At 41.5% G+C, this 12340-nt stretch overlaps 1 protein-coding gene across 6 annotated transcripts in view; it reads right to left on the reverse strand.

Moving 5' to 3' along the window:
* Nucleotides 1–4870: 4870 nt before the first annotated feature.
* slc20a2 (solute carrier family 20 member 2) overlaps nt 4871–12340 on the reverse strand; it is a 40961-nt gene continuing 33491 nt past the window's right edge. For 4 of the 6 annotated variants that reach the window (XM_029439679.1, XM_029439682.1, XM_029439680.1 and 1 more), the window contains exons 9-11: nt 12044–12229; nt 9226–9310; nt 4871–5935 (exon numbers count right to left, since the gene is read on the reverse strand). In XM_029439679.1, the coding sequence (XP_029295539.1) occupies nt 5771–5935; nt 9226–9310; nt 12044–12229 (436 nt within the window). In that variant the 3' untranslated portion in view covers nt 4871–5770. Of the gene's footprint in view, nt 5936–8512; nt 9311–12043; nt 12230–12340 lie in introns of all 6 variants that reach the window. The other 2 variants (XM_029439683.1, XR_003832801.1) reach the window with 2 other exon arrangements.

Below are 12340 nucleotides of genomic sequence, written 5' to 3' on the forward strand. Positions count from 1 at the left end.
ACCACAAAACCAAGTGTTTTAGGGCACAACAATATACTGCAGATGTATAGGTACAAAACCAAAAAGTTAGTGTTATATGTGTTTATACAGCTTTTAAAGAGAGTAAGAGTAAATATTTCAATATTGCCTCGTAATTTACATAAATAAAATAAAATATACAGTATTGTCATTAATTGAAGTTCTTAAAGTAAAGGAGTATTTCGCTCCTTGTATCCTGGAGAATACGATAGGAAATGTATAAACATTGCATATGGTCAAATGACAGTGGAAGCAGCTTTTACACAGCAGTCAAACCAGGAAATAAGATAAGTTGAGTACCTCAAGTACATATTTTAACTTATTTTAACATCGAAATAGCCTTAATAAATCTGCTGTCGCAATATGGAAAATATAGAAATGCTCCCCAAGAACCCCATAAGTTTGAAAGTCTCAGACGAAAAGGAAAACAAACAGAAAATACTAATAGTTCCTGGCAAATTGTTTGGCATACACTAATCAGTGACCACTCTTATTCCTTTGTCATCCCATATATCTGATAGGACACGAGGACATACAATATATATGTTGATAAAGGTCCATTATATCACCTTGCTGCACGTGTACAGTGTGTAATGTTTAAAAGGATGTAATAAAGCAATAAAAAGAAGTGAAAAAAAGTTCCCAGCTTGCAGTAAACATGTCTTCATCTTTTCAAAAATAACACACACAACTCAGTTGAATTTAGGTATTCTTTGTAATTTTAATTCCCATAATTTAGTTTAAATGCAGACATTTTTTTTCTCCACTAAAATCTTAAATAAAACATTACAGTACAATATATGCAAATCAGAAGAGCTTTGAGATTTTGTAGAAGCAGGCTACAGGTTCTCTTGACTTTTTATTCATTTTTTTTTCTTAACTTTTGAAGGACCGGACAGTTAGATAGCAGTAAACAGTAAAAAGACAACACAGAGCTGTAAAGCCTGCAGGCCAGCCAAGGAGCACATTCTATTACATAACAGACCAGAAAACTAGAGACAGCACGCCACATCCAGATGAAGGTCTGAACTGATGCCCCTCCACCTCTGAGGCGGTGCTAGTTCCATACAAGCAGGAGAGGGCGCTACTACAGCGGGGCATGTGGAGCTACACGAGCACACAGAGCGACAGTTATGTAGCTGCACCGTCACAAGAAACCGCTTGTATTGCACATTCAGGGAGAAACAAATGGCACCTCCTGTTTCTCTACGAAGGTCACAGAACAGTTACAATGCAATAGAAGCACAGTGACTCCCTCAATGGCATTACACCAGACGTCCATTGATGCTGATCAGCTGAGACGGACGAATCCAAAATACTGTCCCTCTCTGCAAGGAGGGAAAGTGTCAGACTACGCCATCTAGCGGCTGCGTTCATATATGTTCTTTTTATTTTTAATTATCGTGAATTTCAGGATTTAATATACACTTAAAATGTATCAGTAAAGACTCAGTTTAATCTATAACTGTTAAAATCATGAGGTCTGACTCATTTAAAGGACCTGGAAACGTACTTTCTATATCAGCTTCTTATTATGAGCGATCGTGTCCAACATAAAGACACAATTTCCTGCCAAAGAAATAACAGTTTTGGTTATTTCACTCTTCACACTGGTTTGAAGTGTGCGGGGCTGTTGGAAAGATGTGATGTCACATCTTTGTGCACCAATTAGAGACATTTGACTCCACATGTGATGATAGTCGTTGGATTTCTGTCTTTTGTCTAATCAGATTAGCCCAATTTTTTGATAAATAATACATATGGACATAATATTTGAAACACATTTTCAGGGGCTTTAAAATATAAATAGCAATGTTTCCTTAATCATTTTAGTTGTATTACATATTTTAAATGTAAGAGTTTGAGCCATTACTATCACATATGTTTAACGCAGTCACCAGAGGGCCATATTTCACTTTCCCTCCCTGTCTTGAGCAGTGCATCCCTTTAGGCCTATCAGGACTAAGTATGCATGGAAAAACTAACAAAAAATGACAGCGTGAGTTACAAAAGGGGCACCTGCAGAGCACGGTGATGCAGCACAAACCACATATCTGAAGCACGCTGGCTGACCTCCATCCTGTAAACCTCATAATCCAACATGAGGAAAGTCTCATTTTATTGTTTGCTTAACTAAACACAAGAGCAACAAACATCCACCAGCTGCAGCCAGATGATGTAATTTGCCATAGAGTGTGTTTTAGCAAAGAATATGAAAGTTAAATGGGTTCTACGACTATATAAACATTAATTAATAAGTCTTACTTTGTTAGCATTCAACAAGGGTTTCACATCACACTGTTATTGTTTTATCTTGGATAAATGTTCAAATGTTACTAAGTACATAGTGTAGTGTGACACGTCTATTTCTTTTAGAATATAAAATATATTTTTTTATCTTTTCTGAAGACATATGAAACAAAACTCTCGATGGCAAAATACATTGAGACTTGAAAGCTTGTGGATCAGAAGCTAACCTGGAAGTTCAGTTAGCTTCTTGCTCTCTATAAAATGATAACATGTGCATTTTTATATGAAGTTGGCAGTAACATTGGCTCGCTTTAAAGACAATGGGGGAACATCTGATAATCCACAGGCTGTAGATGTTCTGGGAAACAAGGCCAGACCTCTTGCGCATTACAAGATTAAAAAAAAAAAAAAATGTACTTCCTCCACTTTACCACCAGAGCACAAAGAGAATTTGGACGCACCAGCTCCGTGCAGCCCCCTGTGTAACACACACAACGTGGAAGAGTGAAAGGGTATGAGCTTCAAGAGTGGCTACCTGCCGAAACAAGGAAACAAATGTCCTCATAGTCCAGTTATCAGTTACCGAGTATAAGATTTAAATTAGTCGCCTACAGAGATTTTTGCTTCTAGATTTCTCCTTCAGTGAGCGGTCGTCCTGGCTTTAGCAAAGTTGCCGGGCTGCTCTCACAGCTCACGATCAAAAGCGGTAGGGAAACAAAATTACAAAGTGTTTTCATCTAAAAATTCAAAAATAAAAATGGTAATTTAAAAATCTGATCTATTGGCAACAGACACAATGTCAATGTTAGAAGAACACACTGGGCTGAGAGGAAGTGTGGCACATGGCACCAGCGAGGCGAGACACTCGGGATTGTGATAAGACCTTTTCTCAGCATCACGGAGATCTTAGAACAACTAGTCCCCGTTTTCCAGTTTCCCATCAACCCCACAGTGTGTCCTCCAAAGTGTCTGGAAGCTCACCCAGGTTAAAACTCAGATATGGTAGAAAAATATATAGTCTTGATGAATTGTTTCTCTAGTCATTCTCTTCATTACTGAAATGCACCCATACATGCAGCGTCAACGCATTGTATTAGCAGTGTAAAGTGACGGGGATCAGGATTAGTACTACAACACAAAACGAGTCCTCACGCCTTCACTTGCTCTTTCTCTCTCTAGACACTTCAGGTTATTTTTTTAATTTTCTTCTTGCACTTAAAAATTCATGGTTAATAGTTTGTCTTTCATTGGCATCATTAGGCAACAGTTTATTTTTTTCAGATACTCTACAATATGGTTACGATGTAAACACCACAGTACTTAATTATTATTGTTATATTTTACTGTATCTGCACAAAGTAAAACACAATGTTACAAGGCAAGTGGCTACTTAAGCATAGATTTGTTCATGAGAAAAACAAAAACGAAATTAGGAAACACACCACAAGAAAAAAAAAGAAAGAAAGAACTTGCAACACCTGGCATCGAGTTTGTTCAAATAAAAAAAAAGCTTTAGACTTTGTTCATCTACAGGTCAGGTGACCTGGTTAAAAAGCTGGTGATGATCAGTACTACCCACCCCTCCCTCCTCTGATACCATTTCATTCAAACATAATGAGCCTAAGACAAACGTCTCGTGATATTTTCGTGACATGAGCGGCCTCGAGCGCCCCACAGGGCTTTGATCCATCCTGAAACCTGACCCTAAGATATGTATCCTAACCTATAGCACTTAGATTGAAACACAGGTGATCAAAAGACTAAATGCTTCTACACTTCAAAACAACAACCAGCCCATTTTGAGAAGCTACACGTGTGGCTGGGGTTCAGTCCCCTTTCTTTCCACCTCTGCATAACTAGCTGGAGTAATAATACAACGTGCTTGATATGACACATAATCGCCGTCCGACATGACAAGGCTGACCAGGGGCATGAGGCCGAGGTTCAGGGCTACAGAAACAGGTACACCCTGGACTAAGACATGTAATCTGACGGGTGAAACGGGGCGAGAGATCTGAACTGACCCGAACATGGACAGTGTAGAGGTCCATCATTGGCAGGGAGCCTTCAATATGAGGATATGACTCCAGTAGCTGAGCGTTTATATATGAAAACAAAAGGCAAACGGATGAAGATATGTGAACATGTTATGGGACCTTATTAGTGTTTTTGTCTGTTCAGTTTTAGTGTTTTGGCTTCTGCAGCACATAAACCTCAATACTTCAAATCTCTCAAATATCACCATCCAAACATTTTCTCAAGAAGAAAACCTTTAACTTTAAAGAACTTTCTGCCAATACAGTTGAATTTACTGATACAATTAAAATCAGAAAGAATTTAATATGTCCAGTTCTCTGTTAAAATCGGCTCCATCACTTTAAATTTAAAAAAGGAAATTTCCAATCAATATACTTTTGCAAACCTCCGGAAAAACAGCAGCCTGTCAAGTGTGTGTGTTCATTGAGTGCGTGTGTACTCTGGGACACAGTATAATATGACATCATGAAGAGGTAAAGAGTCCCCCCCCCCCCCTCCCCCTCCTTACTTTGTTAAAAACACACCATGATCCCCCATCCCCCCCCCCCCCCCAACTCTTTAAGGACAGTATTTACAGTACAAATTACAGTATATTACATCATTAAAAAATATGAGATCCATCTCTAAAAACATACAGGAGCTCTTGACAAAAATCAACTCTTTAGCAAATCAGGTTTCTGTGGTATCATGTGGAAAATAAAGCAGAGTGACAGTCCCACCACCCCTCTCTGAGGCGTCTTTCCCATTTGACCCTAGTTGTACCGGGCTAGCATGTTAACGGTGAGACGATGGATGGGTTGGTTTACCACACACACATCTTTTTCTTCTTAAAAAAAAAAAAGAAAGAACTCTAAAAGCAAGCCGCAATACAACAAATCACACTCAATCCAATACAACAATATGTACAGGGGTTTTTCTTTTCTGGCATTTTGGAACAATAACAATGAGCACTCAAGCGACTGCTCCCTGGGATTGCAGGCAGCACGGTCTAGTTTTACTGCAGAATTAACCTTTTTTATGATTCTTTTGAGTTGTGTGCCGTTTTTTTCTTTGTGGCTTTCTCCAACAACCTTAATTCTTGTTAAGAGTTACTGGAAATCTCCCTATTATTGTCATATGTACAGCAGATTGAATGGCACGGTGAAAACGTAGGTTACACACTTTCTTATGCACCCAAAAGAAGAGAATAAATAAAAACCGATCAGAGACTCAAATGAGTCCAAAAAAGATCTCTGGACTACGAAGCCAGGCAGCATATGAACCAACCCTCCTCACATCCACAGTACAACCAAGTCCATCTGTAAACCTCTGCAGCTTCCTCTCTTCTCGTTCTCCTCCCCGTCACCCTTTCCCTCTCCTTTATCTGTACCACTGACACTCCAGCTATGATTTTTACCCAAGTTTCCCTCCCTCTCTTTCTCTGACTCTGTCTTCCTCCTCTGTTCTCCCTCCCAGCTGTGCGCCCTCAGACGTAGGGCAGGATGCCATAGACGAATAGGGCCATGACTGCAGCGCTGAACAGGCCGGCCACGGGCACGGTGACGAACCACGCCAGGAAGATGTTCCTGAAGAGGTGCCAATCCACCGCTTTCTTGGAGCGGATCCAACCGACGGCCACAACAGAGCCCACCTGGGTGGGGGAGAGAAAACAATCAGCAGCAGCACAGAACAAAATGTTTAAAGTAGACAAAGACAAAGTGAAGAGCTGCAGGCTGTTCAGGCTTCTCTTACACTGATCACTTCAGATAATGTCAGCTTGTTTTTTACAGCATCTGTATTCTGGCCTACTTCTATATATTGTTTATTTGTGTATGAACAAGTAGCTCTAATGGACTTGACAGCTGATGAGTCAATGTGCCATTATGTCTGGCACATCTAAGTAAAAGAGAAGTATTAGCAAAAGTATCATCAGTTCTCATAGTACTCTTTTTGTTAAAGATTAGTATTTATCACATATTTATTGGTACATATCTATAAAAAATATCATATTTTATAAGATGATCACATTAAAATCTCACATAACTTAAGTAACTTTTAACCACAGCTGTCAGTGGAAGTAGAATAATAAAGTAGCAGACAATGGAAATATTCAACTTAAGTTCAAGTACCTCAAAAGTTTACTTAAGTAGAGTACTTGAGTAAATGTACCACTCATAATATTTGAGCAGACCAAAAAGATAAGTGGACAAAAGGATGATACGACAACATTAGCATCAGAAGGAAACAGCCTGTAATCAGCCTTCAGCTCTTCAAGACCAGCTCGGTCCAAAATGTCTGTTAGTCAAAGCAAGCCGATTGTAAAAGTTATTACCTAAACTGAATTACATTTGTGGGAGTGGACGTCTGAAATCAGCAGTTCTGGTGCATCAAAAGTGATGCGTTTTGTTTTTAGACTTTTCTCAGCTAATTTTATAATTTCTGCTCATGTCAGTCGTCCCCCAAATGAACTTTTCTCTCACCTTTATTCAAGTAATCAAATCAAAATAGTACAGAGTAAGAATCAATTTCGGAGAACACACGTAGACACATTTCAGACACCTCAGTGTGTTGGAGTGGCATGTGCAGTGACTTGGTCTCAGCTCAGTTTGTGACGCTGCAGGTGGGCGGGAGTTAGACTGTGGCTGCTCTTATACGGCCAGAGAAACATGAGACACACTGTTGCACTCCAGACTAAATGTGGAAGGTCAACAGAGAACAACCAGCGGTGTTTGTCGTCTATAGGTCAGCCTCAAAGCCACACTAGCACCAGACTAGACGACGCAAAAATATCTTCAGAGAAGGAAGGACATGTTGTAAGCAGACAGTCTACTTCTTAGAAAAGGACTTTTTGCTCTTACATTTAGATAATTTAATTATTGTCAAAAGCAGTCTTACAAAAGCCTGTGTGGAACAATATCTGAACTTTGTGGTCAGGATGTTTGTTTACAGCCAATTGTAGTATTTCAGGCATGCAGCCTGAACTCAGAGTGACCTCAGTGTTTGTGACGCTGCCTGCCTGTAGAGCTTCTGAAACGACGAGTCACTGCACATAATGTCACCAGGGCTGGGCATCAATTCAGTTTCATCTGCGCAGAAGTTATAAAACTAAATAACATGAAAGAAAATAGTCACTGTAAGTTGAGACAAAACCAAACGGATGCCCATCACGGCTCATTCACACTCCGATGTTTACAGATGTTGTTGGAACTTCTGTCATTTTCAACAATCTTTAAATTGAGACACTATATCACAAGTTCTCTAATATCGTCCAACAACATCTGGGCATCTCTCTCACACAATCACATCAATCCCACAATATACCGCTAAACATCAGTGGATTAGCATTTTGGCAAAGCAGTTGATTATCCAAGGTTTTAGGGAAGAGACTAGGGTAAGTGGAGGTGAGAAGTTAAAATAAAAGGTATGGATGAGGCTGTTTAGACAAATAGATCATCAGAAATTTAATACCAGTTTTGAGTCTTGTGCAGTTTCCCTTCAGCAGACAGGTTGAAGTGTTTTTGAAGTTATTATATAAATCACAAACACAGGATTGTTTTAAAGTCTCATGTCACTTATGTTTTCTAGAGTTACATGTGTTACACTTAACTTCCTCCCCAAATACAGGCTACGAATTTGAAGGTTATTCGCTTTCCCAGTTACACGAGTAATCAATACAAGTCTCATGTATATCTGTTCAATATGAGGCGAGTAAGCTAGTTAGCTTAGCATAAAGACTGTAAACAAGAGAAAACAGCCACCAATGTGTCATTTCTCCTTTATTTACATCGGTACAAACACAGAATGCATTTTATGGGGTTATTTGCCGCACGATTTTCTTTCTCACGAAGAGTCATATAACACCGCAACGGCAAAGATGAATACTTCTCATCTAATTAATAAAGAGAAAGTAAACAAGTAGTTTTAAAATATTGCTACTAGAACAATGTGAAAATAATAGATAAACATCTCAGGATGTTGCATTTTCACAACTCTCTCTGCTTTCAAAAAGTTCAATATCTATACACTTGTGATATACTGCTCCATATCTAATAATCTTGCATCAAATCTTTAACACAAAGGTCTTTAAAAGTCAAACTTGTAGGGTTTGCTGCTGGAGGAAAACTGCAGGAGAAGTCAAAACAGCAACTTCGAGAGTTGTGATTGGCTTTGGCGATTGACAGCTACAGGTGAAGCGATGAAGTGGCTTCGCTACCAATGACACCAATACCTTGCAGTGGGTGGAGCTTATTGGGATGCCCACATTTGATGCAACAAGCACTGTTAGCGCACTCATTACTTCAATGCAAAATCCGCTGTAAAAACAGATGAGTGGAGACACAGAAAGATGGAGAGTGAGAGGTAAAAAAGTGGAAAACAAGTGTGGCAGGTGGAGTTGGGGGCTGCTGCTGCTGTTGGATGGAAGAGGGGGTGGGGGGGGGGGGGGTTGCATACACCAAACCATGCCAGTGCTGAGAGTGCAAAATGGGAGACAATTTGTGGAAACAAAGGATGCTACACCATGTTGATGGGGAAGGGGCAGGGCAGGTTGGGGATGGACGGGTCCGCCACGTCTTGGATCTGATGTTCCTGAAAAGAGACAGTGGAGAGGGGCTGCACACTGCTGCCTGGGGCTGTCTGCAGCGGGCTGGGCACGGCTCAGATTGTTTGATTGTCTTTTAATGCAGGGAAAATCATTTGAACTCTAAAATACATTTTTATCAGGATATCCCTGCTTGCATTATTAGGAAAAAGAGACGGACACAGATTGCTTGGCATAAATACGTGGAAAATCCACAAGAAATGTTTTGCTTGAAGACTGCTCAATTTAAATTGTTGTGCGTTTTTTCAGCCCGGTGCCCTGGGAGGCAGTGTGAGCTCCCTCTCCCCTGGAAATGCCTGTAGGGGAGTTGAGAGGCCAGTTGGAGGGCCACTCAGTCATACCTTGCAGTGCGTGGTACTGACAGGGATTCCGATATTGGAAGCAAACACGACTGTGAGTGCAGAAGCCAGTTCAATAGTGAATCCACTGTGGAGGAGGAAGGGGAGAACAAAAAGACATCCTTCATTGTAATATCTGGGATGTGCTGCTGATGGCACGGCCAACATTCATAGTAATACAATAATAACACACGCACACACACACACACACACACACACACACACAGTGTGTGTTTGTGAATGTTTATCACTACTGATGAGCTGAGGTGCACCTTGTATGGTAGCCTCTGACCTGTGTGAATGCTGACGGATGTCAGATTGGAAAAGCTCTATATAAATGCAGACCATTTAACTTGTCATGAACAGCAAGGGCCAATAACTCACTTGAACCCATCTGTAAAAGGACATTCACCCACACTGCGTGTGCAGAAATAATCAAGACTGGTGTGTGATGTCCTGGGGGGTTCACTATGTGATTACAACCATAGTTGCACGTCAATCCCCCAACTCTCTCTCCTCTCCCTCTCCCTCTCTTTATTGCTCTCTCTCTACTCATTTCCTGTCGGCTCTATACCGAATGCTGTAGAGTAGAGAAAAAATTAAAATAGTGCTGCAAAAAGACTGCATAGCTGTCATCAAAGAAGTAATACATTCAATTACACCTGTGCTTTGTCAAATTGTATTCTGTTGCCAATTCGTCAGAAATGGCAGAGGAGAAAAACATTTTGTCCCCATCCCAGTCTGCTGCAGATAAGCAGACACCACTCACTCCACCTCTAACACTATACTTGTCTGTGTAGTGGGACAATTATACAAGTGTGCCGCTGCAGCAGTCCGTCCCTGTGGTAGTTCAACAGGAGAGCTGGAATCATGAAAATCCAGATTTCAAAACAGTTTTTACTGCTGTGATACACTGCGCTGTTCAAGTGTCCACTGTGCCTGCTGCAATATATGCTCAGCCACAGACACACAACTACACCCACACAGACACACTTTCCTGTCCTTGGCCCAAACAAACTTCTTTGTCAGATTGATGCATGGAAACAGACACTGGAGGAAAGAGAGCCTTTAGAGCTGTGAACCAGAGCCAATTTGTCTTTGAGTCTTTGCAAAAGACTAAGCTGGTGATGGAAAGAGAGCGATTAAGAAAGAAAGAGGGAGGCACACAGCAAGAGAGAGGGAGAAATGAAGAAAGAGGGAGAAATAATGAGTGCGAGAACAATTGCGGTACTTTGGGAAGAGGGAGAAAGATTTAGAGGTGAGACATTGATAAAAAAAAAACTAAACCTAAAGATTCAGCCAGGAGACGAAAATGGGGAGGAGTGAAGAAAAGGAAGAAGTGCAGGCAAGGAGAAGAAGACTAGGGTTAACCGCAAACAAATTAGATTTACAGGAGAGGCTTGGAAAGAACATGAAAAAAAGGAGGCGGACAGAGGGGAGGGGGGGTGAGTGCGAAAGAAGGAGTCAGGCTGGCGTCCCTCCCTGCGGTTGGAGAAGAGAGGCCAAGGTTCCCACTGTGGCTTTGCCCCTCCCTCACCCTTCCTGCTCTACTTCTCTTCATCCAGAATGCCAAACAACTTCCTGCTACCCAGTGTGATGTTCCTGCCAGGCAACAGAGTACACGAGTACACACACGGAACAATTAGCCCTGAATATGCGTGCATGCATACAGTACATTCACCGCACACGGACCTGCAGGCATAGAGCCTAGTCTTCTTCAGCTGACACGATACATGCATGCAAACATCCGCACACAAACTCTATAATGCGTGGGAAGATGAGGGGACAGGGGGGGGACGAGAGAGAGAGAGAGAGCGAGCGAGAGAGAGAGCGAGGGGGGCGAGAGAGAGAGAGATCAATCTCAAGGACAGAGGAGCAGCAGGAGTTAAGGATGCGTGATGTCCGCTGCTTAGGTTGTGGGACAAAGTGTGCCGTAGGGCTTCATGTGTTGCTGTCCGATTATTTATTCTGAATTATTATGTAATAAGTCAAAGGTCTTCAGAAAAACAGAGAGTGCATCATTCTCTGCTACAGAGAACATTTCTTACAGCACAAAGCAGTGATTCGCTTCAGCAAACAGTCTGTGATTAATGTCAACATTTGAATTATGTTAAACGGAGATCATATTTACCATCAAATATGAGAGAGGTAAGAAAATGCTTTATAAAAAGCATGGGAAATATCCATTCACTTTTTGACTGTACACAATCAAAAATGAAACGTGTTCAAATATACAAAATGTCCTCTTGACGAGAAACATAACAGGATTCACATATAAGACGTTACAGAGGCAACCGACATGGAAAACGAAAGCACAACATTGTACTTGCAGGTTGCTCGTGTCGTACAAATGTGTTTTGCCTGCAGCAGCAACTTAGTATAGAGTGGTTAATCAGTGCACGCTAGAGACAAACGCCCTTCATTAGTCACACAAGTTTACTGTACCTGTAACACGGAGCCCTCGAGGCAACAGAGCAGGTGCTCTAAACGTGATGCTGCTGCTTTAGGGTGATGCAATATACTGCCAGCATAGTGTGGATTTATGAATGTCAGTTGAACTGCAATTACTTGTTCAATAACGTTAAACATCTTTATTAAAGACAATGTGTGTGTGTGTGTGCATTCCAATACAGCTGTGTGCACATCAACACTTACCAAGGACGCTGTTGCACTGGATGGACTTTTTGGAACAAGTTGGAAAGTTCACCTCTGCCACAAACGGTCTTTCTTTCTATACATTTCCATCAATACAGACACAGACACAGACACAGACTCACACACACACCCCTCCACCCACTCTCCCATGCGGGGGCTTTCTCACCTTGAGGGGGTGATGGGAGTCAGGTCTTTCCCCATGGTCTGGATGACGCGGCGGCCCCACACCCACAGGCCGGCGCAGATGCCTATACCGCCGTAAAACAGCAGCCAGAGCGGAGTAGCAGCGTCCTGCATCACACCGCCCTGGTCATAGATCATCCACAGCGCCACCAGGGGCCCGATGGCATTACTGTGAAAATTAGAAAATATGATTACATGGTACAGAAACATCACGTGTATGGAATCTATGAGGGCAAAAAGCTTCAGGAATAACAAAACATTAGGGATGTGCGGGATGTAT

The sequence above is a fragment of the Cottoperca gobio genome, chromosome 9, assembly GCF_900634415.1.
Source record: "Cottoperca gobio chromosome 9, fCotGob3.1, whole genome shotgun sequence".
Lineage (NCBI taxonomy): Eukaryota > Metazoa > Chordata > Actinopteri > Perciformes > Bovichtidae > Cottoperca > Cottoperca gobio.